The sequence below is a fragment of the Mytilus trossulus genome, chromosome 1 (assembly GCF_036588685.1).
Source record: "Mytilus trossulus isolate FHL-02 chromosome 1, PNRI_Mtr1.1.1.hap1, whole genome shotgun sequence".
NCBI lineage: Eukaryota > Metazoa > Mollusca > Bivalvia > Mytilida > Mytilidae > Mytilus > Mytilus trossulus.
The window spans coordinates 24,963,135-24,990,573 of NC_086373.1; the positions used below are offsets into that span (position 1 = coordinate 24,963,135).

Genomic DNA, 27,439 nt, shown 5'->3' on the forward strand with positions numbered 1-27,439 from the left:
ATGGGTGCAAAATGTTTAGTTTTTCTGTTGTTTACAATAGCATATTCCAAAAATAATGTAAGTTTTAATTTTTGTTATTTTCATTATAATATATCATTTATGTATGTGTGTGGGTAAGTATAATAGTATAACATCTTTTGTAACATGAATGTTAATTTTCATTTGATCTTAAAGTCATTTAACACATGACATGAGTAAAATCTCTTTGTTCTTACTGTGCTATAATCTGGATAATGCACAGCAAAGGTGTGCATTAACTACCTCAGATAATCTGCACAGTTCAAATCTATTTTTACCTTTAGGGGCGGTTCCTAAATTTTGAAGGGGCGTTATTCTATCAAATTAAAAAAAAATATCGCCGAGTGTAGCGAGACTTAAAACATAGTGGACTATTTTAAGCTAAAACACGATACTTTTTTCCAATACTAGGGTGACGAAATGTTAGCCCCCCCCCCCCCCCCCCCGAATCATCCATCTGCCTTGAAATTACGAAAAAGTTGAACTTTGTACAAACATCGTAGTGTCAAAATAGGAAAAATGAAAGGTTTCTTACTCCTTTTTTTTCATTTTAGCTTGAACATAAAACCTTTTATTATATTTTGTGTACAACATAAATCTTAAATCAGTGTTTTAAATTCAGAAAGATGATTAAAATATTTTTTGGTAATTTCTGCCAAAAAAGAAATGTATCTAAGAATATCCGAATAAAACAAATCTGATTTGGATTAGTTTTAGACTCAATAGAATTTTTTATGAATATCTATTCCCCATATTTTTGGATCGAATTTAAGGGGGGTTGTCATTTTAATTTCTTTGTAAACAGGTAGATTAGCTGGAAATCAAGCAGACTTTATTTAGATGGACGTGTCTTTAAAATTTATACAGTAGATATAAAGCAATTTCGGGGAGGGGGGTAAAAGATTGGAAAGAGAAACGTATTTTCTGTTTATTCAACATTTAAAATGTAGGTAATCTTCATCTGTTTATCTTTCTCTTTTAAAGCATATCATTGAGGGAAAGAAATTCAAAAGCTCAATAACTCTTTCAGTAATGTTTTTTCTTCTTCATACAACGATTTAAAAGTACAAAATTTGTCAAAGTCTTAATCGTCACTTATTAACATTGATTAAATAAAAAAAATGGGAATAGATTTAACAGAAACATTAAAAAAAAAAACACCTTTTATTAAATCGCAAATTTAATAAGTCTAAACCAAAAAAAGCTAACAATTTAAAACTTACCAAAGTCGTATTTCCCAATCTCTTTACCCTACAATCCTACAAGGAACTTTCCTAGGATCCGTGGATTGCAGAACATCGTCCACATCTTAAACGTTCTCGTGAATTAATGACGTCATGTGTTAAAACAGTTAATGGCCAATTAAATCGGTATATAGAGGTTAATCTGCACGCTCAGGGTGACCCTTTAACCCGAACTCCTACGTCGTTCGGGTTAATAAGGGTCACCTGAGCTGTGCAGATTAACTTCTATATACCGACTTGCTTGGTCAATAACTATAACTTAACTTTAGTTGTTTTTTGAGGAGTACGTTAACTGAATGATCTTTGTTTTAGTTATTGTAATATGCAATCCCGTCGTTGACCGCACATAATCTTACATGTCAGAAATTGTTAATGCACAATGTGGCTCCGCTTCCTTCGAGAAGCAAAAAATGAAAAAAGTGAAACAAAATATAGTAGAAATAACGATACATTTTACTACAGTACTATTATTTTGGTTGAATTTCTGTTTTTATCTTGTCGAAAAATATAACATTCTAAAAAATATATATGTCACTGGATACCTATTTATTTTCTCCATTGTATACGGCTCTATCTCCGTTAATTGGCCATGCTTGAAATATTTGTCCTTTAGACTTGATCTTTCTCGCAAACAACAACCATTCAATTAATCGATCTTTTTACAGTTCTTAGGAATTTAAAAATAGTTTTTATGACTTGAAATACTAAGGCTTTTCTACCTCAGGTATAGACTACTTTAGCTACATTTGACAAAACTTTTAGAAATTGTGCTCCTCATTACTCTTCAACTTCGTACTTTATTTGTCCTTGTTAACTTTTTTGAATTCGAGCATCACCGATGAGCCGTAGGGCGTATTAAAACCAGAACGCATTAGAAAGGATTATCCCACTTTAGTGTTGTCGGTAAAATAGGATACTAAATTTTGCAAATCTTTATAAAAAAATAAAAAAAATTTATGACGGTAAATAAGTCAGATAATGCATATTTTAAGGTTTTGTTCTCCCTACGGTCGGTCTTTCATTTGATCAATCCTGACACCCCTCGGTGTGTTCTACGACAAGAAAAACCTTAAAATATGCATTATCTATAACGTATAATTAGTCAGATACTTTAATTCGTAAGACGAATGCTATATATATTACTTGCAAAACATTTATATATATATAGAAATACGTAGAAGTAAAAAATAAACATGACTGTCTTTTACTAGAAAGAGAAGTCACATTTATTTTGAATTTCTGATAACAAGAGCGAATACAGCCATTTCAGAACGAAGGTTTCAACACCGGAACGCCATGAAAGTTAACGTTCACATAATAATTATTATAAAAAAAAAAAATCGGAAAAAAGGGGTTCCAATTCCGAGAAACCCCTGGATCCACCGATTGATAAGTTATAAAGACATAAGAAACACAGAAGGAATATCAAGCATATTTCATATCAATGAAGTTCACAAACGTTGATTTTTTTAAATGGACAAGCATGCGATGTTATGTATAAATGTTTGATAATTTAGATTTCGGTTCAACGAGAAATATTGATATTGTGCTTTTTTTTCTGTAATGTTGCTGTTAAAATGTTTAAGAAGATGTTTTAGATTAAGGAATATTTCTCCTCCATGCGAAACTCTGCTTCCTTACCCGTCTATGGCTATAATCTAAGTCGTGTTTTGTTTATAAGCTCTTTACTTTTCAAGTAAGATTTAGTTTTTCAAAAATTTTGGGATCAAGCTTCACCGAAGTGATTTTTATTATTAAAATGCGCGGTTTACTGGGGTTACAAAAATACACGTATTTTTGAAAAGAATTCGAAGTAATTATAATTCCGATATGCAAGCTATTAATATCTCTTGGTCAGAGTTTTTCAAGTCTCCACTAAACCTACTTCATTTAAGCCCAGACATGTTGAAGTTAATATTAATTATTTTATAACTTCACAGCATTTATAGAGACATGCCTGTCCTTTTACGATATAGTTTTTAATTTGATGATATCACCACACATTTTTTTTCAATGGGCAGATGTAGTAAGCGTGATCAAAAACGAACTCTACTATCCACAACTTTAAGTGTATCTCCGCCCTATGTGAAAGACCCCTTATGGCAAAAAGATTTTTGACACGAAGAACTGAAATAGAGTTAATCCTTTAACCGAATTAGATTAACATCAGGTTTGTTTTATCATGAGCAACAAGACGGGTGCCACATGTGGAGCAGGATCTGATTATTTACCGGAGCACCTGTGATCACCTCCGGGTTTTTTGAGGGGTTCGTGGTGCGCAGGTTTTGGCTTTCTTGTATTTTTGTATTTTTGTACCGTTGTTTGTCTATTGGCTTTTTGTTAGCCACGGCGTTGTCAGTTTATTTCGACATGTGAGTTTGAGTTTCTCTTTGGTATCCTTCGCCTCTTTTCAAACTTTATTTTTTCCGATATGTACCGATTATCAGGTTATCTGCATGTTGATATCGTAAAATATCAGCTGCGAGACATAATATGAAGCTTTTTGTCGAGTGAGCGTAGCGAACGAGATCAACAAGCCTTCATATAATGTCAAGCAGCTGATATTTTACAATATCAATATGCAGATAATCTGATACTCGATTTATCGGGCTATATTTGCGTGTTTCGGAAGTGTTTTCTTTGTTTCGCCAGCACAAACGTATGACTTGATAAGTTCGGGTCAAAGTTATTAACGTCGGTTCAAACATTATGACGTCGCTGATATGTCCGAGTCAAAGTTATTAAAGCCGGGTCAACGTATTTGACGTCACAAAGACATGATACGGAATAATATTAAGAGCTGAACAGAGTGATATAGACAGAGGGACGACCGATAAATCAACATTATTTCAAATATTTCTAGTTATATGTGCAGGCCGAAAAATATCATCATGCTAGAGTGTTTATTCACATGTTTGTATGAGTAATGGCGTTGTTGTGAACTAGTTATAGTTTCAGTTTAGTATGTTATACTCTTTTATTTGCTTAACGTATACATTGATAGGATTTTTTCTCTTATACTATCTCTTTTTTTGACATTTTTTATCGCAATTGTTGTATACTCCACCTAAGTAATTTGACCCTATTCATATCTTCATTTTAAAAATTGACGCGACCACATGGTGTCTAGATGTTTGTTATGTTTCTATATTTTGTGCAGATATACCGTCACTGTTCAAGGTCTAACTTTGACCTTGGGACAAAAACCGGAATAAAAACCGTATTTCTTTGCTTTGGGATTTGTCAAGCGCATTTAGGGATTTTGTACCTTTTGTTTCCACAATTATTTTCTCGAGTCAGTTTTAATATTTAAATATATCGAAATATACCAGATGACAATTAATTAGTGTCATGCCCATATATCATACAAAAGTCTTCGATAATAAAATCAACAAATATCTTTCATGTTATGTTTGCAGTGATATCATTCTCAACAAAGCAACTCTTATTGTGCAAAATTATCAGGCTTTAGGAATCGAACTTACTTAAACAGCAATTAGGACATTTCGTTCTAACATAATGAGCGGTGCTTCTTCGGATACAATTTACAATTAAAGTCAAACACACTTTACTTGTTGAACCGTTCGTTTCTCTACACATCTATTGTAATAAATTTCACATAGTTTTTACATGTAAATAAAATTGACAAATGTGTATCAATTATATCGATTAACAAGACAACAGCCACACAAAACAATGACACCAGAAAACAATTTGTATAGCTCACATACAGTCTTGTATTGGGGTTTTCATCCTAAATATGGATGCACAATGTTTCATTGAAAAGACATGAAACTAACAACAAGTTGATCTTAATAGTGCAAATTTTTAAACTACACTTTTGAAGAAATTTAAAGATGACATTAACCAATTTAGTGATGATTGCTCTAGGTATACTTTGATAATTTCAGAACCTAGACATCACTTCTCTTCATATTCAATCTGATATCAGATATAGGTTTGCTACAACTCTCGTTACCAGTACTGTGGCAAATAGCGATAACAAGTCGGTAGAGGCTAAATTCGATGTCACTCTTCCTGATGCAGCATTCATCACCGAGTTTGTCATGTAAGTCAAAAAAAATAAAGAAAAAATAAAAAATAAAATAAAAACAATACATGTGACTGTATTCAAAAAAAATAGTATGAAACAGAAGATATTAAGTTTCACTATTATTTAAATGTATACATGGCTCCCATTAACTGATAGGTCCTATTTCCTTCTTAAATTACTCAGGCCTTAATATTGCAATTTCATTGCATCCTACAAATACAATAGAGCAGTGTAGTCAATTTGTCTAATTGCACAATGATGGTGATTATCTATGCCTGTACATGTCAACGATTCATTTTAAAATACTATGCGCAAGTCTGTAAACTTCAACTAGTATGATCTTATTTTTTGCAATTTAATTTCTGTAGGTACCAACTTTCGTGGAGTCATCATCTTCCTTGAAAATGAACCTTTGTGTATTGTGGTATTCCTTTTCAGATAGGAAATCTATCACAAGAGTCAAGTTTCAGCATTTTATAATTTTGATAAATTATGAAGGATATTGATAAGACTCAAATCTAGACTGTATTGATCACCTTTTACCATTGCTTACAGCTTTTGATTCAGTTTTTACTAACATGAAGCTATCGTTACAGGCGCAGGCATATCAATCGATTCAGTGTTTATGAATAATTTTTTTTCAGACGAGTCTATAGTCCTATTTGATTTTATTGTATTAAAACCATAATGTTCCCGCTTTAAAGAGAGTCAAACAAAATATAGATATTCTGTATGAGTGTGCTTCAAAACATAGACGTGGCGTGTATGTGACTTTAAGACAAAGAACGACAATTTAAGCCCGATTCTTGGTTTTTAATCCAATCACTAATATACAAAGTTCTTTGAATGTAATTCTGTATGTATCGTTATATAATTTTAAAATGTACGAGCAAATATATTCAAATTATGTTCATTCTCAAGAGTTATATGATATGGAAAACACTTCATTAGTCGGCAAAAGTTGTGTTCGATTCCTTTTATTTTAGCTAATAATGTTATCATTAAATCAACAGGGAGATAGATGGTCAACTATATTCAGGAGTAATCAATGAAAAAAAGAGAGCAAAGAAAAAGTACGAAACAACAAAGAAAAAGGGACAAACAGCTGGAATCGTTTCACAAAAGTATGTACACAACTATTTATTATTAGAAATGATTCTGATTTCTTAAAGACAGACACATCTTTCATTTGATTTTTTGTTTGTTTGTTAATTAGGACAGCGCATATCAACCAATACACCATAAATAAGGTGTACATAGTCAGTAGACTGGCATGATTAAAGAATGAAAAATGTTTGCATGTCATTAGTTAATTAAAAAGAGTTATTAAAAGGTTTCTGTGGCGAACAGAAAGTGTAACAGTTACACTTAAGGGGTGTTTGGTCTAATTTGATCAATTCATCCTGATACAAGTAGTCATTAGTTAAAAGTATGAAACAGCAAAGAAAAGAGGACAAACCATTCGAATCATTTCACAAAAGTTTGTACACAACTATGCATTATTAGATATAACTAGGATTTCTTAAAGACAACACTTTCATTCGATATAATTGTTTTAATTAATCAATTAATTAATTAATATCAAGAATCACTTACAGTTTATTGTCCACGAGAGTAGGCCGACTTAAAATCCATTCTTATTATTTATGATTTGCATGTGTAAAGACAATGCAAGCCAATCATTTTGATGGGGATTGATGGAACACGCGTTGTGCGTATTTCAATAGATAGAAATTATGACAATTCTATAAAAAGTTTAACGGAGATTTTCAAACAAACTTAACAAAATATTTTCTCGTAAAATTAATGCTCAGGATTAAATGCTCTAATCTTTTGGCATTCTTATATACTAGTATTGATGTCAAGGCGTTAGGGTGTATAGATGGGATTTTCTATTTCCGTACATGTCAATAATTCATTCTGAAGATAGTATACACAAGTCTGTAAATAAACTCATCATAGATACCAGGACTAAATTTAGTATATACGCCAGACGCGTTTCGTCTACAAAAGACTCATCAGTGACGCTCGAATTCAAAAAAGTTAAAAAGGCCAAAAAAAGTACGAAGTTGAAGAGCATTAGACCAAAATTCCTAAAAGTGTTGCCAAATACAGCTAAGGTAATCTATGCCTGAGGTAGAAAAGCCTTAATAATAAATTTAACTCTGTATACTCTTATTATCCTGGTTTTTTTTTAAATACATGTGTGCGCGGAATATTCTTTCAGATTCTCGTAGAATATTGTATTGACAGTGAGTTCAATACATGTAGGTACCAGTTTTCGTGGAGTTCTAGGTCAGAATCTTCGTGTCCCTTCGTGTTTCTTGGAATTCTCTTTACGACACGAAATCCAATACACGAAAAACGTTTCAGAATTCTAAATACATAGTAATATTTCGATCAAGCGTCCTATGGTCAATACAGTTCATGCACATTTACTCTTACAATTATAATAAAAATGTAATGAGATGTGTTATGATTGTCAATGAGCCAATAATCCACCAAAGTTGGATGTAAGAAAATGTTGGAAACCATAAGGACTTCAACAATGAGAAAAAATGATTCTGTTTGTTCGGTAATTAAAGGTCCCGACATGAAAAATATTAAACAATTCAAATGAGAAAACGAACGGCCTAATTCATAACAAAACAATTTATGAAAAACAAATACGGCAGACATGAACCAACGACAACCACTGAACTACAGACTCCTGACTGGGGAAGACACATACATAATGTGGCAAGGTTAAACATGTTTATGAGCGCTCAACCCTTATCTAAGACTAAACTATCAATAAGTACACACCCAACATCCAATGAATTTAGTATTGTCTACAAAGTAAGTAAACTGATTTAAGAACGGGAAATATTTGCATGCCATTATTCTAAATTATGATATGATTGACTTCGACCACCAAATAGATCCTTCGAAGTGTTTTAGTAAAGGTTCTGAAGTGTACAGACAGAGTATCACTTTTGTTTGATGGGTAATTTGAAGATAGTCATACGCTTCAAATCTAGATTACATCGATCACCGTTTAAAATTGCTCACAACCTTTGGTTCAGTAATAACATAACTTTGACCTATCGTTACAGACCTAGGCACGCCAACCGGTTTAGTGTTGATGTTAACGTTGCAGCCGAGAGTTCAGTAACATTCAACCTGACTTACCAAGAATTGCTAGAACGAGTATACGGGGAATATGAGCATATCATATATATTGACCCCGGTCAGATAGTAGAAGATTTTACGATAGACGTCGCTATACACGAGTCAAGGGATATTACTGAAGTCTCTGTGCCACCAATAAGAAATGACATACTTTCTGACAGTGATGGTAAGCGACGAAATATACGAATATACATGTATGAAAGAGGGGTGAAAGATACCAGAGGCACGGTCAAAATCGTAGTTTAAAAAAAAATGACAACGCTATGGCTAACAGACAAATAATAGTACACAACACACACGATAGAAAACTAAAGACTAAGCAACATCAACCTTACCAAAAACTGGGGGTGATCTCAGGTACTACAGAAGAGTAAGCAGATTCTTCGTATATACGCATGATATGGTATTCCTGGTTCGGATCGAGCAGAAACGCACATTGTGCATGACATGAAAAGACGGTGGAATTTCTCAAAAGTAACAATCAAAATGCATTTGTCGAAGAGAGCCAGACAAAACCATTCCAAAACACAATATAGAAAAGAAATGTACGAGTAAAATGAACACCACCAAACACCGGTTTGGTCTCCGGATCTCTTGATTGGTAAGCAGAGCATACTTCATATATGGTATCCTTAATGTTGATAATTGTATTTACAAATTCAGTGATCAGTCTCACTTGGTGATGCAATAATCACAGAAAAGCACGAAAGTGTTTCTATGATTATTGGAACATCTATATTCCAAAAACGGACAACCAACTGATGATGCCCGTAATACGTTATCAATAGGAGACCTTGATAAAAAAGAAGCTTCATTGCACAAGCAAATCTGCATTTTATCAAACATAGAAAAAACTAGGAGATCTTTACTCCAAACAATAATTTATGTAATATATAGGATTGATCAGCCACTTTAAGAACCTCCCTCTAAAAAGCGAAATAAACACTGGCAAACATACACAAAAAGTTGTGTACATAATGCAACTAAATGGAACGAAGGTTGTATAATATAATGGTAAATGTATCCGTAGCAATTTTATTTAACGATAGATTATATTTGAAATTGCATGATTTTTGCTCAGTACTACTTGATTAAATTCTTAAAAGTAAAAAAACAAAATAAAAACAATTTTTAAATTTAGATAAGACAACTACAGATATAATTATGATGGTATTTGATAGGTCATTGTGTATTTAATGTTTTAGAAGGCCAGAATGCTTTGGTGACAATAAATAGGCCAACAACAAAATCAGCAGTGATTCACTATGCACCTACTACTGATGACCAAAAACAGCAATCCGACCAAGGAATATCCGGGCTCTTTGTGATTGAATATGACGTTGAAAGAAACTTTGATGTCGGAGAGGTCTTGGTAAGATTAGCATAAAAACGTTACAATGATATGTATCAGAAATTAATACATTTCTAGTTTACTGAAAACGCTGCCATTTGTATAACACATCTGATGAAGTTAGAGATAAAGTACGGATTGGGGAGTTTAAAAAAAACAACATACAAACAGATCCAACATTATATGTCGATTTTATGAAACTTTTTTATTTATAATAGACCGTTAGTTTTCTCGTTAGAATGATTTTACACTAGTAATTTTGGGGCCCTTTATAGCTTGTTGTTTGTTATAAGCCAAGGCTCTGTCATTGGCACTCACATCACATCTTCCTATACCTATTCATACAACTTGAACTAAGTACTTTCTTATCAAAGTAACTGCTAAGAGACAGATATAATTTGCAGATCTTTATGAATATACATCCATAGTTGATGTATGGTGAATAGCATCATGTAGTGAAATGAGTACTATTAAAAAACTCATTAAAGATACCATGCTTTTCGATTTTGCACGTCGAACGAGTTTCATCTACAAAAGACTCATCACTGACATTCGAATAAAACATTTAAATGCTAAATAAAATACAAAGTTAAAAAAAAGCATTGATGATCCGAAATATCGAAAGGTTTTGCTAAATACCGATACAGTATAATCTGTTCCTTGATTATCAAACTCTGAGTATTTCGAACATTACAAAGTTTTGTTTTAGTTCATTTATAAATATGGCAATGCCAATGATAATGCATGTAAACAAAGCAGTGATGACTACACGCTGATTATACATGTACCATCAAGGGAGAAACATCTCCCAGCACTATCTTCGACCTAGTTGTTGTAAAAAAAACTGCTAATGCATCGTGTACACTTAGGTACACAATACACTAATGTACTTGAAAAAAAAACCTCAATCACATCTCACAACTGCCGATCACACACTAGACTAGAAGGAAACCGGGTTTTACTATAATATAAGTTATCATGCTGTGACCTGTGTCGAAAATTGTTGAATGGTGAGTGAGAAAGCCCGAACCGTTCAACAATTTTCAACTCCGTCTAAATAATCATGATATTTGGGTCAAAGCATGATCACAATTTTGTGCGGTTGTGCTAACCGTATTAGGCATATAATTAATAAAACGTTTAATACACAGGTGTCCTAGATTTTACTTCGCAAAAATAAATGTTGAATCTGCCCACTGACCGCGTGTTTGATCCTCACTCTTAATGTGTATGCTCCGGCCACTAATCGTGAAACCTGTTGATCTATTGATTTGCCATGCAATGCATAGCTCATGTGTTTTATGCCAACTAAGGATGGAGTCTGGTTAAAGACGATTTGTCAATTCAAGTGATGAAGAAATCAAACAAAAACGTTTGAAAATGATTGCTGACAAAACAATAAAGCAGAATATAGCAGCAGCCACTATTTTCCAGGAGTATTTAAAAGTAAAGAAAATGAACCCAGGAATTGAACATTACGACACCTTAAACCAAGGTGAAGTGTTGGGCACTTTCATACCGATGTGCGTAAAGCTGATAGAAATCGTTATAAAACAAGGTTACCACAAGACAGAATGTACCTTACTTTATTCTTTTTACAGCACACATGAATTCAGGTTAATAGACAATAACAATCAAAACCAAGGAGTAAACAAAGACTTAAAAAAAACAAAGGATATTTACATCAACAGTAAGGTTGAACACATGGGTTAAAGGTCAACATATTACAACGCAATTTCTGATTGGCTACAGGCACATGTTTAGTAAGAATGTTTCTTCAATAAGGACAATTTGATTGGGTACGTAGTGTACGGCGAACATGGTTATTTAGCAGATGGCAAGGCAGCCAGTACAATTTAAGTTTACAACTGCATAACCGCACAATATATTTTTCAAGCACAAACTTATGTCATGGAAATAATATCTATATAATTATATAATCAAACTTCAAACCTGCCAATATGATTTGAAAAGTTTGACTCTGTCATAAACAAAAACCGACCAGGTTAAACCAAAAGCCAAGTTACCTCAGATCATATGGAAAACCTGTGTACTAATCCTAATGCTCGACAGATCATCTCGAGAGATGTATATTGGACGATACTGAAAATTGGCTTATGTTTACAATAAAAAAAATGCAAGAAAAAGGTATACTGGAAAAAAGAACAAATACATAAATTACAAAATATAAAAACGCACACAATAATATGAGTCAACAAAGTTTAAGTTCGAAGTTGGCGATAAAATGGTCAAATTGGGAAATGAATCCATGAAAATTGACCTGTCATGTGATACTACAGTTATTACCACCTCAAATCATGTATACATGAAGGAACCAATAGTACAACAATTATTCTCTATACTTCGAAACGTAAAATAATATCAGTAAAATTGAAAAAGGAAATGTGGAATGTGTCAAAGCGACAACAACCCGACTATAGAGCAGACAACCGCAATACACACTATACTAATTAATATATGCAAAAATATTTCAAACACATTTTACCATTTCCGTTCGCCAGCAACACTAGAAAACTTAAAGAAAGGCTAAAGAAGAAAAAAATATATTCCTATAAACCTGAATTCTTAGAAGCTGAAATTATATTATTAAAGAATCTGCAATGTACCCGTCTTTGATCAAATCAGATTTCCAATTTCCATGCCTCTGTATGCATCTCTCATTAGTATCTGACTTAGCTGAAGCCAAAGCGCCACCTGAACGTAATAACTGTAAACCTAAGTTAACATGAGGATCAACCGCTTTTAACTTTTTAACAATGATAAGCCTGGCTGCCGTAAACAGTAACTAAGTTTCTTTTTTTTTTAAATTAAGTTGGCTGTACCACTTGATGTAAATATGGGTCTGAAAACAAATAGATCGGAATGTATATCCAAACTAGGTAAACCACAATAATGAGTATACATCAAATGAGAACATGCCTGATAATTACCTCTAGACATGATCAGTTTTGCTATGTGACAAAAAAAAACGTGTGTTCATCATATATCTTAATGTCCAAACGATTTTATTAATTCATTTCGTCAAAACGTAAAAAAAACGTATAAGCTATAAGTATCATAGTCAAATCCCTAATAACTAATATTTCACTAGAATGTTGATGCATACTGCATAGGTCCCTCATCATAATGATATTAATCGGGTTCTTTTTCACTACCGGTTTACCGTTCAGCCTTTTGCAAGTTTCCAATAAATGAATTGCTTGTAGGATCTATGTAACTGTTTAATTCCTGAGCACATTTTACAGAGTGAACTGCAGACTGCAGAATAAATGGTGAATAATGTTTATTAATCAGAAAAGTTAACTGTAATGCTAGGTGCACATGATCAACTAGTAAATCAGAAACAAACATGTGCTTTAATAAATGACTTCAAACGGTTAAAGCCGGCGATTTACTTCTTTGACGTTTTTTCACTTTAAGAATCAAGTATATAGAAAACCATCGTTCATGCAAAAAATATCAGCACGTTGTTTTCTCCAACACAACTGCTCTCCACGGCGTGATCCACGTTTTGTCTTAGTTTTAATCGTAAAAAATAAAAGATCCTTATTACAATCTGTTAACTAAAGCAAACATCCTAAATCTAATTAAGAGGATTTCCACCGAAAATTCAATTTTTGCCAGTATAATAAAAAAAACTCTTGTGTAAAATCTATACATCTGCCATTCGTTATTATATCAAAGTGGCAATTAAGGAGCAGAGTTTCATTCAGGAATATCTTAAATGAACTTGGCTTTGTCATTTATGATCTTGTTTTATAGTCATGGCAACTAACAATGGAGGTGGCACTAGCCCAAAATGTACTAAAACGTTTATGGCCTTTATTATTAGGCACTAAACTCCCGAATTAAAAAGCGACATAACTGTGTATTGTAATGAGTAGCAAATCAGTCAATAGTAAAAGGACCAATCTGGCAACTTATAATTAGATCACGGAAAACGATCATTGATATGGTCATATTTATAAATCAATTGTTTACCAAAATTTTGCATATTTGAAATACTAAGGCTTTCTATCTTTATTACCTTAGCTGTATTTGGCAAAACTTTTAGGAATTTTCGTCATCAATGCTCTTCAACTTCGTACTTCATTTGCCTTTTTTTTTGGATTTGAACGTCACTGTTGAGTCTTTTGTAGACGAAACGATTCATTGATCAGCATGCTTTTTTCAGATCTCGGTACCAAATGTGTTTGTTAACCTATGCTGTGCTCCGAGCAATATTTGAGAATATATATTACGACCTTCTTTAATTTGTAATTTCAGCACCAAAAACCTTCAACTAGGTATCACATTCTTATTGTCAGATTTCATTTTAACTGTTTTATTTTCTAGAAAAGAATCATCTGTGCTCAAAACTCTTTCTTACCGTCTCTAACTCACACCATGTAAAACTCGCAAATTGTTCACCCCAGACTCATTTTTATAAAAATCTCATGATTTTTATTCTGAAAATCCAAAACTGAGAAATATCCATAGAAGCTTACTTCTTAAATTAACCGACCAAATATCAACTCTTGCAACATAAAGTGTTCCCATAGATTTTTTTTAATCAATATCATCAATATCGTCTACTGCTATTATAATAGGTGCATTCCATCACTCTCGCGCTTGAACACAATCATATACAAATCGTGTGTTTAATTCTACAATATCATCTAAAACTATTTGCATCAGAACCACCATCATCACTGGCCAATGTTAAAAAACTTTACAAAAGTATTCTTTTACTAATATTGCTTAAAATATATATGATTGGCTGCTTATTTTGCTTTTTTAATTCTGCCATCGCTAACAAAAAGTTTCCTAAAAATAACCTAACCATCTCACATTCTATTAAGGGAACCAGCAGCATTTTGCATGTCAATCAAAAATACAAGAACTTCCATATTCTTTTTTATTTTTTGACTAATTTTAACGAGCTCAAATCTCGATTGCCACCTAAACTACCATCTAGAAACATGACGACCCTTTTCCCTTCAGATCTCAAATGTTTGACTAATTCTCATAGTACTTTTGAAAAAAATGTACCCGTTACCCTATAGTGACAAAAATTCTGACTCAGACGAAAAACCACAGCAACCTCCCCCTTTTGAAGTTAAAATGGTTGCTCTCCTAATTTTTCGGATTTTTTTTAGCCATTTAATGCTTTTTAAACAGTTTGAACTTTGTAGCGTTCATATTAAGCTGAATTTGCGATATGCTTATTTTTTAAAGATAAATTTGTTGTAGAAAAGGATGCAGTTTTACCGGATAAAACAACGATTTATTGTTGAAATGCAATAAGTGCATCCTTCATGTTCGTTCGTACCTTTCGTCAAAATGTAAGAAAGCTCTACTATAACGATTTAATCACTTTAATGAACGTTCAATATGAAATCCATGTAAAAAAATCCGTGTTTCTGAAATGACTTACAATTACATACGCTCAAGAAAAACTGTGTTGGAAATCCAATACTCAAAACATTTGAGAGAATGAAAACCAAAGGACTGAAACTTAACAGAATGAATCTGCATTCCATTGTGTAATTGACATTTAAGGTATGGATTACTACACCATACGCATGTTTTGATGATTGATGTATCTTCAACTTCCTACTTTATTTGGCCTTTTTTACATTTTTTTATTCGAGCGTCACTGATGAGTCTTTTGTAGACGAAATGCGCGTCTGGCGCAAATATGAACTTTATATCCTAGTATCTATGATGAGTTTGTTTAGTGATGCTCAAGGCGGCTGACATATATGAATGTTCAAAACCAAATACAAAAATTGGAGAGAGGATACAAACAAAGAGGACGACAAATGAAACCAAATACAGCTAAGGAATCAGATTAATCAGATCAACCTACAATACATGTTTTCCATTTTTATAAAGTAGATGGCGTATGACAGCACATTTGAATAGAACAATGTTCGTGATTTCATCATTTTAGTACCGAAGTACTGACTACGGTGCTGGTTATCCCATTACAGACTAACATTCTACTAGGCATCATAGTAATAACATGAACAGTATCAACTATACTGCAAAAGGTGTCCATTTCGATAAATCATGTTTATTCAGTGATATGCAAGGGTATTATTTACTTTTAATAATTATCGATTTCCAAAATGTCATTACAGGTTGTCGATGGATACTTTGTCCACTTCTTTGCTCCGACTGGTATAAAACCAATTCCTAAAGACATTGTGTTCATTCTTGACGTAAGTGGCTCAATGTATGGAGTGAAAATGCAACAGCAACGTGATGTCTTGGAAAACATATTGCAAGACTTAAATGAAGGAGACAGATTTACTATCATTGTATTCAGTGCAATTACAACAATTTGGCAGAAGTCTCTGGTTTCTGTAAATAGCAATACAATACAGAAGGCAAGAGAGTTTAGTCAAAAGATGGAGGCATATTTTGATGACATGGGTAACTCGTATAATTTACTACAGGTGAAGTTGTTATCATGTATGTACATATGTGGCGTAAAAAAATATCATACACTCTTACTGTAGAAAACATGTATTTAATTCGAGGAATTAAAAAAACAAAAACAGGAAACAACAAACACATAAGTACCAGTCCCCTATATATCTAAAATAAATGATAACACATTTAGTATAAAAATAAAGATTATATATTCATGGAAAAAAGTATTGCAACACCAAATTGAAATTGAAATTAAAAAAACACTCTTTATTTTTTTGTGATATAATTTGATAAAATAGAATAAGTTAAGCATTATTTAATTATCACCTGAGTTTAATCAATAACTATCGACTCGATAAGTTCTTATCTGCACATGCAGCTACTGTTCCCGTAAACAACAAAACAGATGTTTTTATCCTCATTGTTTTCAACACTTTAAAAAACCAAGTTTTTAAAGTTATGTGATTGACACCTTGTAATGGTTCCTCGACAACTCTTAACTGCAGCAAGGTGGCAGATAATCAGCATGAAAGAAGCAGGAATGTCGCTGTGACAACTGCACGTCTTGTTGGTCATCATCATTCCACTATAAGACGTTTTGAGACTAAAAATCAGGCAATAAACGATGTTAAAGACCTTCCGAGATAAAGAAGACCCCCCTAGACCATTTTCTAGGAAAAATGAAGCATAATGAAAGTTGACCAGAAAGAAACCCATTGCATACAATACAATCCAAAAAAGAGAGCCTTTTAACAAGAACTGGTCCAGATAGACTCATCGCTACTGGTTTTGTGCGATAAAACCATTTCGGAGACCTTCGCTTACGAATAGACACACAGTTTTCCGTATCCAATGTAGTGCAGAGCTCGTCAAAGTTGAAAATTAGCATCGTGGAGAAAGATCCATTGTTCCAATAGAATTCGGTTCATCTTCCTTGGCCTGATCTTAGCCTGGATTTGAACCATATCGAGCATATATGGGACACTATTGGGCGGAAAGTGCGCGAAGGACACCCCAGTTCAAACACATCATGAAATAAACAATGCCCTTCATCAGAAATGGTTGCTGCTACCTTAGCAACAAATAAGTCGATTTATGGCAGAAATCAGAAGACGTTTGAATGGAGGCTGCGCACAAAGTCATAATTCTTTGGCGTATAACAATCACCCATGATGTGAACAGTCATCTGAAGATGAAATGTAAAAAGTCTGACATTGTAATGTTCGACAGAGAGAGCCGTGGTGTAGTGGTTAGTGCATCGGACTACTAACACAAAGGTTCCTGGTTCGATTCCCGTTCGGGATGAAAATTTCAGGAACTCAATTTTCGGCTCTCCCTTGACACAATTTGCGAGTATGGTCTTGGGGAAACGATGATAGTCCGTCGGAAGGGGACGATAAATGGCGGACCCGTGTTAAGAGAAAGCCATATCTCTTGCACATTAAAGACACCCTTGTAGATTTCGAAAAAGAGTAGGCTAATGCGCTGCAAGGCAGCACTCGCACCCGCAAAGTGGAAAGGGATTAATATAAGTTGCAAAACTTGTTTCCCAATCCACTTTAAATAAATATGTTTAAACTAATGTTCGACTACAGTAAAAGTTGTGAAATGCATTTTTTGGTACAAAAAACACTTCATTTTGTTATCAAAACTGTGGTTATATAAATATTTTTTTTTCAAAAATGTTTTGTTCGTTTAAATGCCAATGTTATCATAAACTATGTTGCAATAATATCATACAAATATTTTATTATGTTTCATTCATAAAAAAGGCTGATTTTGCAAATTTTAGAAAATCAAGGTGTTGCAATACTTTTTTCCATGTGTATATTATAGTGATGTCCCTATACCAATACACCATATTTTCCCATATTCTCAATTCTTTTTTCGGCTATTTCTGTATAGGTTATTTTCCATCCAATGTTTGGTCCCATAGAACTACAAGATGATTCGTTATCTTATCCCAGCACATTATTCTGACTCCCAATTTTTTCTCCATCAATTTGCTGCTTCCCTAGCAGACAAGTTGTAAATATTATTTTTCCAGTCTTAGTTTTACCCAACCGAGGATCGCACTTACGATCTCCCACACTCTAAGCGAGCAGTACAAAAAGTTTCTATATCATGAATAAAGTTAAACAAGGTAATACAACGAATAAAAGAAAGGTCACCCCTTCATAAAAAAGAAAATAAAGAAAAATAAAAACATTAAAGACATAAACCCACACTCCTACACAACAAAACGAATACACGGCATTACACGAAGAAGAAAAAACCAAGTAGGCAGTTTTCTGCACTGATTTTGTGTTGACTTGTAAATGAAAAACATATAAATCAGCTAATAATACGATGCAGAATAGATAGGTCAGAAAAAAGTATGTTAGCTGTTATTTGTCAACATTATTTTATGAATTACAAAATTACTTTTGCATTGAGAAAAAAGGTTTATTAAGTTTGTGTTTTGAATGTCAACAGCAATCAACATCTAAAGGAATGTGCACGTTTTAAATAAGTTATTCTGGAATAAGTAAAATAGACTGAACAAATTTAATGATCTAATTGAAAACGAAAATATGCATGTTCTTGTCCACTTCAATACTGAATATAATTTAAGTATAGTAGTTTAAAATAACTAATTATCTTTCTGACGATACGAGATAACTTTACAATTGATAACTGTAATAACTAAAATGATTAATTTTGGTACAGGAACAAGAATTAACGATCCCTTGGAGAAAGGAATACAACTTCTAAATGGGGTAACCGGCTTTAGGAATTGGAGCAAAGAACGCTACAGTCAACGTATCAAATTGATTGTATTTATGACCGATGGAATAGGAAAAACAATGCCCAATATAATTCTGAAAAATGTGAAAACATATAACACCAAGGGGATTAAAATTTTCAGTCTTGCATTTGGTGATGATGCTGATTTTACTTTCATCAAGAAGCTTGCTGTTCAGAACAAAGGAATTGCCCGAAGAATTTTTGAAGATTCAGATTCTTCTTTGCAGATAAAAGGGTTTTATGATGAAATATCGTCTGCGACGTTACAAAATTTGAAATTTCAATATCTTGGAAAAGACGCTGAAGTTGTTGAAAATGTTACAAGGCTGAATTTTGATACGTTTTTCGATGGAAAAGAAATAATTGTTGCTGGTAAAATGTTCGATGGTGATGTCAATGAAGTGGAATTGGTTGTAACTGGGGACGGTTCTGACGGACATATAGAACTGTCTCTTGATTCAGATGTAAAAAAAGGTGTTCCAGAACTGACAAAACCTGAGGATTTCCACAAAATTACAGAGAGAATATGGGCATATTTAACAATAAAACAACTGTTGGAGTCTGCTACAGAAGTTAACAATGCTGAAGAAAAAAACCAATTGAATCGAAGAGCTTTAGATCTTTCTCTTAAGGTATAGACGACGTGTAATACATTTGCTCTTTAACTATTTATATGGCTTAAAACATATTAGGATTTAATTACTACTAACAGCATATTAGGATTAAATTACTATTATCAGCATGGTATCGTATTTATGTAATAATTACACAGATGTTACTTGAAATTGATATTTCAAAACTACACTACTATTTAAATGTATTGTTATGAGTTTTTTTTAACAAAGAATATTCAGAGAGCATGCATAAGTTACCTTAGTTACCATTAAAATTAAAATACATTTTTTTTATTTACAGTATAAGTTTGTTACACCCTTGACATCCATGGTAGTTACAAAACCAGATGAAAAAGATGTCGAATCATTCGAAGAGAATAAAGATGCTCAACGTAAGAAACATTATTTTTTAACAAACACTAACGAAACACTTAAAAGGAGATACTGATGCTATCATCTAAAACTTTATGTGAAAGAAAAAACTGTAACACCATAGCTGACATAGAAAAAGACATGTAAGAATATAAATATAATCTAAACACTGCATAGAAGCACACAAATGCAACCAATTCTTATGGTGGGGAGAATGCAGATGGTCCGGAAAGGAAAACAGTTCCTACCCCTATCTTCTTTCCTCGAACTGACCAATAATACAAGGAAATTGATACTAGCACTTGAATCACTAGTGGATATACACATCAAACCTGTTTACAAAGAGAACAACTAAAAAGACGGTCACAGCATTCACGTTATTCACTTTAGAAATGGACATGATGAAGTAAACATTGAATTTTTTTTCTTAAGAAAATATTACGATATTAACTATTGAATATAAATCAATTGTTTTAAAACAAATTGTTAACGGTCTGTCCCTCCTACACATTGATTGATTGATTGACCGATTGACTGGTTGGTTGGTTGGTTGGTTGGTTGATTGATTGACTGATATACTAATTAAACACATGGGATAGGATCTCTTGGAACAAGCGAAAAAGAAAAAAATGAGATCTTGGACCCCGTATTAAACAGATTGATTTGATTGTGAGAGATTGGTTTATTAATTGAAAGTTTGCATAGCACTCTCTCTATGCAAGGCATCGTACTTAAAGTCCATATTCTGACCAAACAAGAGTACGTTCCTGTACATCCCGGGCTCCCAAACGGACAGACTGGATTTCCTTACATCTTCTTTTTAGCTCACCTGGCCTAAAAGGCCAGGTGAGCTTTTCTCATCAATTGGCGTCCGTCGTCGTTAACAATTTTTCAAACATCTTCTCCTCTGAAACTACTGAATGGATTTGAATGAAACTTAATATGATTGTTCCTTAGTATATCCTGCACAAAATGTGAGCTTCGATTTTTGATCCGTCAAAAAACATGGCTGCCGTTACTTAAAATAGAACATAGGGGTCAAATGCAGTTTTTGGCTTATATCTAAAAAACGAAAGCATTAAGAGCAAATCTGACATGGAGTAAAAATGTTCATTAGGTCAATATCTATCAGCCCTGAAATTTTCAGATGAATCAAACATCCAATTGTTGGGTTGCTGCCACTTAATTGGTAATTTTAAGGAAATTTTGCAGTTTTTGGTCATTATCTTGAATATTATTATAGATAAAGATTAACTGTAAACAGCAAAAATGATCAGCAAAGTAAGATCTACAAATAAGTCCTTTGACCAAAATTGTCAATTGACCTCTTTAGGAGTTATTGCTATTTAAAGACTTTTTTTCACAATTTGTTCATCATGTTGACTTACTTTAAAAAATCTTCTCTTTTGAAACTGCTGTATCAATTTCAGCCAAACTTAGGCGAAATGAGTTTCAGAGTTTCAGAGTATCTTGTATAAATTGTATATTTCATTTCCTTGTATGTCAAGAAACAGCTCCTATAGCTAAAATAGAACATAGGAGAAAATGATTTTTTGTTGCTTATGAAGAAAATATGACGATTCAAAGAACATTTAAATAAATTGAAAAGCCAAAATAATCATTGATGAGAGATTAAACCAAAACAATTCAGGTGAGCGATTCAGGCTCTTGAGAGTCTCTTGTTTATAAGTCAGAACAGAACTCAGACTTCATGTTTGTTTTTATTTGTTGTGTGTGCATTTTGTAGGGAGAAAATGAGTAGCATTTTGTCATGGAAGTTTCCCTTTCTTTTTTTATATGGAATGTTTCATTCTAATGGTGTTTTGAAATCACTCTGAAATATATTTGCTGGAGTAATTACCATATACTAATAAAATGCGTACTGCGTTGTATAAAAGATAATACAAACAGTCAAATATATCTAAATACATTTAAATTATTCTTCTTTCGAAACGCCTTCATATATAAGTATATATGCACAATGAATTTCTAGATATAAAAAGTAAAATCACAAAAATACTGAACTCAGAGGAAAATCAATTTGGAAAGTCCATAATCACATGGCAAAATAAAAAAACAAAACGCATCAAAAACGAATGGACAAGAACTGTCATATTCCTGACTTGGTACAGGCATTTTCAAATGTAGAAAATGGTGGATTAAACCTGGTTCTATAGCGCTAACCCTCTCACTTTAATAACAGTCTCATCAAATTCCGTTACATTTACATGATGCGTTAAATAAACAGTCACAATCAATAAAATAGTCAAAATATGGGAACATCAGTCATCATCGTATAACAATTTAACAGGACACAACAACATCTACTATCTACGAACACATGGATTGATTTGAGTGTCTGACGTCAGAAAAATTATATACGTCACATAAATTTGTCGTTCAATGTGCATACAATAGTTATCAAAAGTACCTGGATTATAAACAATTTTAAATTTTACATAGGCAATGAGCGCAGACAGGGTTAAAAAATCAAAAGTATGTAAGAATCCAAAACTTTTAAAAGGAACAATTTAACAGGACACAAAAACATATCCACGAACACATGGATCTACTTGAGTGTCCGACGTCAGAAAAATTATATACGTCACATAAATTTGTCGTTCAATGTGCATACAAACAATTTTAAAATTTACATAGGCAATGTACGCATACAGGGTTAAAAAATCAAAAGTATGTAAGAATAAATTACAGAAATAGACCGAGATTCAAACTAGTCCAAAAATTATACATAGAATCCAAAACTTTTTAAAGGGAACAATTTAACAGGACACAATAACAAAAGTTTATCTGTTCTTAATTCGCAAGCGTCCTTCATCAAGATATCCGCTGACTAGAAGATGGAATAAAACTAGCATTGTCTTTTTCTTATCAGTATCTGGTATTCGAATGACTCGATCTATATAAAATGTTTTATCCTCCAAAGCATGCGCGATGTCGTGTAATCGAATTAACAGTTAATGTTATAAACTGGACACAACCATTGCAATATTTATGTAATTTTAGACGAGTCGAAAAGTTCTACCTCTAACGTAAATGATACTCTTAATCTGAAAAACCATTATCAAAAGCTGAATATGTTTTCAAGTCTTCTTGACCGCCACTAAGTATACACCTGAAATACATTAAACATCAACAGCAGAAATATAATCCAAAAAGGCGAATGTCGGGTAGGTGTTTGGGGTTGAGCAAGCTTCCCGATGAAACGTTATAAATTCTAAAAGTGACGTCACAATACGTTAACGTCACGTGACAGACCTAGTAAAAGTTTAGAAAACAGATTAAAAAGGAGCCCTCGATGATAAATGCGGATTTAAACTTCGAATAAACCTGTATTATTAGTAAACTGATATACAATATTGTGTGACCACCGGAGACTACCGATTGGCATAACCCGAAATAAAAATAAACATAAAAATATCAGAAAATATTTCGACCTCGTGGATTTGGATTGTTCTAGGTCTGTTTGATTTCGTGTTATAGGTTAGATAAAAAGATAATTATCGTTTGTAGATCGAATCGGTCAACGACATGGTTCACCTTTGTTTCACTTTTAATGTTGACATTCTTTTCCCTTTAACGGCTGATCACGATTTGTACATGCGTAACAAATCTTTAGCTATTGGATTAAATTAAAGGTAACATGGATACGGATTCAATGAGGTCGAATTATTCACTTGCAAGTTAATAATTTATCAACAATGTTTCTTTGCTTATTTTGACAAAATTGAACCAAATTGGTAGCTAAAACGAATTATTATTTCATCATTTCACTTAATATATTAATGATTGAACAAAACAAAATCATGTTAATTTTTTTCTTATCTCGTAGCTAATGCCCCTTTAATAGGGAGGTTTCTATTTTTCTTGTTTTAGTTGAACCATCTTCTAGAGGCCCGTCGGGACGAAGTTACAGTGGAGGAGGTACTTTTAACATACATTAACGAAGTTTGCACTGGCATTGGCAGATTGATGTTAAAACAGATTATGTGTATAAGCTTTGTTTACAATGATCTGAAAACACTAAATCTACTGTCTGTTTTAAAAACTCATTGATCCTTTGCTTATGTCGAGTTATACCTCACCTTCAAATGTTTGAAAGCTGAGATTTTATTGGCTGATGTAAATCAAAAATTAATATTGACCAGGTTAGAAAATAAAACGGAGTGTTGTCAGATCCTTGTTAGCAAAGTTTGATCACAGGACCTGTGTTTTAATCTATAAACTACTTGTATTTAAAGTATTGAAATATGTAAAGCTTATTGAAGCACTTCAGTTTTGAGCATCACTTACGAGTCTTTTGAAAGCGAATGAGCTTCTTCGGTACACATGTTTAATCCTGAGATCTATGATGCGTTCATAGTTTATACCTATTGGTTAACCCCATATCTTGCTACTTCTATCTAAACTCTTGAACATTTAGTAAGAATACTTTAAAAAAATGTTTTGATCAAGACGAATGTTGTGATATATTGAAATTTGACATGAAAAACTTCCAATATACAAACAAAAATAAGTTTTTAAATAATAGTTTTCAAATATGGTTTGATAGAGATATATGTTGAGTTATATAAAAAATTAAAAGATTGCGACATGAAAAATTTTCAAATTGAATATACATACAAGAATAAGTTTTTAAACAATAGTTTTTTTAACTATGAAATGTGTATCCCGTTTTAGCTGGCGGAGATCCACATTTTATGGTTCGCATGAAGGGTTTAGAGTTGCCAGTTTGCTTTAACATTAAAGTAAAGGATGGTGAAATCCTCCAGTTGTTGAAGGACCCAGTGTCAGGTACTGTTTTTTTAAATGTTTCTTTGTTTTGTAATCCTCTTGCATTCACACGTTATCCGCTTAAAAACTTGGACGACAATATTGAGTGCATTGTCGAATTCAAAAGAATTCTATATTCCACCAAACGGCATGTGCAGTTTACTTATTGTAATTCTTAAAAGTAAAGAATATACTATGAAGTAGATACTGTAAATAAAAATCTATGTCAGATTAAATATTAGGAGATGGATCCAAAAGAAACTGGCATCAGAGAGGTAAAAAAGAACTTTTGATAAATCGCACTTTCAAAATGTAAGGGAATATGGGTAATGTTATTGTTCGTATCAAAAGAATTACCTATACTTCTTTTTTTTTAATAAATTGTCATCATGCCTTTTTTTTGCCAAAGTGTCTCATCCTGCCTTTTTTTTATAGTTCAAAACTCCTATCCTGGCTTTATTTCTGATTGCATACTAGCCCCGATAAAAGTCAAATGGTAGCTACGCTACCATAGCATATATGAAATGTCTAACATTGGACGCTAATATACTAACAATTGATACAAAACATCAATAAAGTAGATTATTTCAATCAAAAAACCTGCTTGGAATGTTATATTTAATGTAAGAATGCGTTTTTCAATAAAAATTCGTATTAAATAGATTTAGGTAAATTTTAATCTTTATGTTAAGCGAAATTTCATTATAGTTTTCACACAAGGAAAACAATATAGTTATTTATTATACTGTCAATTCATATAAAAATAGAAATGTGTGGTCTGATTGGTAATGAGACACCTCTCCAGAGGAAACAAAATGACATACTAATTAACAGCTATAATAGGTCACTGCGTACGGCCTTCAACAATGCTAATACGGAATAGTCAGTTATAAAGACCCCGAAAAGACAAATTCAAACGAGAAAGGAAACGGCCTAGTTTATGTTTGAAATGAACGAAAAACAATAATGCTACACACCAATGCAAACAAAAACAACTGAATTACAGGCTCCTGTCAATTGTGAAATGTTGAACACTTTCCTAAACGAATCAAATGTAGGCTTCGTCAAAATAGTAGATATGAGAACGTTAACATTTAAAGTTAATAACATAGAAGTAGTCTGGTTAGATACTCAAAGGTTATTCATGTAGGAAGCATCATTTAGATTCATTAATCTTGTGGCAAAATATATGTGTGTGTAATACCTTGGTTCATATATAAATATTATTTACAGGACCTCCAAATGAGGTTATTGCAGCTGTTATTGTGCATGTATGCACAGGCAAAAGAAGAAGTTTGAAGCTTAACTGCCCAAACAAAACGTGAAATAACAAAACAACCGAACTCCTAGGGAAATCCTAAACGGGAAGTCCCTAAGCAAATGGTAAAATTAAAGTTCAAACACATCAAACAAATGGATAATAACTATTATATTAGTTCTTGACTTAGTGCAGAATATTTATATGTAGAAAATGGCGGACTTAACCTGGTTTTATATAGCTTTTTTACACACTTGTTTCGAAACTTTTTTAAATTCTAACTATAACAAAACATATTATGTTTTTCTTTTAATATTTCTAAAGGTGTCACCATCAATGCTGGAGTTGTGGAATCGACTGCTAGAAATGAACACGGAGACTTAAAAACATTCTTCGGGGAACTTGTTTTTCATTCACCATCTGTGAAAATATTGGTAAAACCTAGTAGCATTTATTTCAATGGAGCATCCCAATCATGGGATGACAAAAACATTTTCCAAATAGACAATGTTTCTATCATCGTGAAGTATGTTGGTCGCCATGACAGAACTATGACGATTGACTTTGGAAATGACATCATCGTTACCATCAGACGACATATGAAACAGGATACAACCATGGCAATGAGTTACTTAAACATCTTTATAGAAAAAGAGACAGGGATATCTCAGTTTGCATCAGGGGTTCTTGGTGAGGAACTTTATAAAATCATGTAATAAAATGCTTTTTACATATAGTCATATGTGATACTTACGATTATTTTCTCACCAATACAGACATTTGTTTAATAATTTGGTACAATCTCAGAAGGGAATACATTTTAGATAATTTATTTTTTTAAAAGAATGTTAAGACAAAAAATTGTTTTTTCTAGGTGAGAAGTGACTTCTGTAATATGTTAACATGTTAAGTCAATGTAGACCTCGACTTGAGACGGTGTGAGGCACGTGATAATGTGGCGGGTTTTTCTATTTTACATTTCATATTAGTACTAGTATTACAAATGAATTTAAAAACAAAATTCCGCAACTTTGGTCACATAATTGTATTGTAAATTATATTGTTTTAGGAGAACTTGTACATAAATCAACAAAGCTGGTCAAGATTACATTGGATAAGCAAGGTAATGAACATGGTCATTTCTTAGAAGTTGGAGATGGTCGTACACATCGTTTCTATACGAATTTGAAACAGAAACAAAACGCTATTACTGGAGAGGATACGACATGCTGGAATGTTCCCAAGCCTATGGAAGGCCTGTTTGAGGAAAATATTTCAAAGTATATTGTACCTAATATTCATGCTTGAAAGCGATTAGGTCTATTCATATGTATACAA

The 27,439-nt window shown here is 32.8% G+C and overlaps 1 protein-coding gene across 1 annotated transcript; it reads left to right on the plus strand.

The window, feature by feature from the left end:
• LOC134706414 (inter-alpha-trypsin inhibitor heavy chain H3-like) lies at nt 1-27,439 on the plus strand. Its single transcript, XM_063565371.1, has 12 exons — nt 1-57; nt 5,174-5,331; nt 6,330-6,440; nt 8,412-8,653; nt 9,693-9,859; nt 15,985-16,279; nt 18,989-19,698; nt 19,982-20,072; nt 23,947-23,994; nt 24,751-24,864; nt 26,426-26,791; nt 27,171-27,439. The coding sequence occupies exons 1-12, from the start codon at nt 1-3 to the stop codon at nt 27,407-27,409; spliced, it is 2,598 nt and encodes an 865-aa protein (XP_063421441.1). The 3' UTR covers nt 27,410-27,439.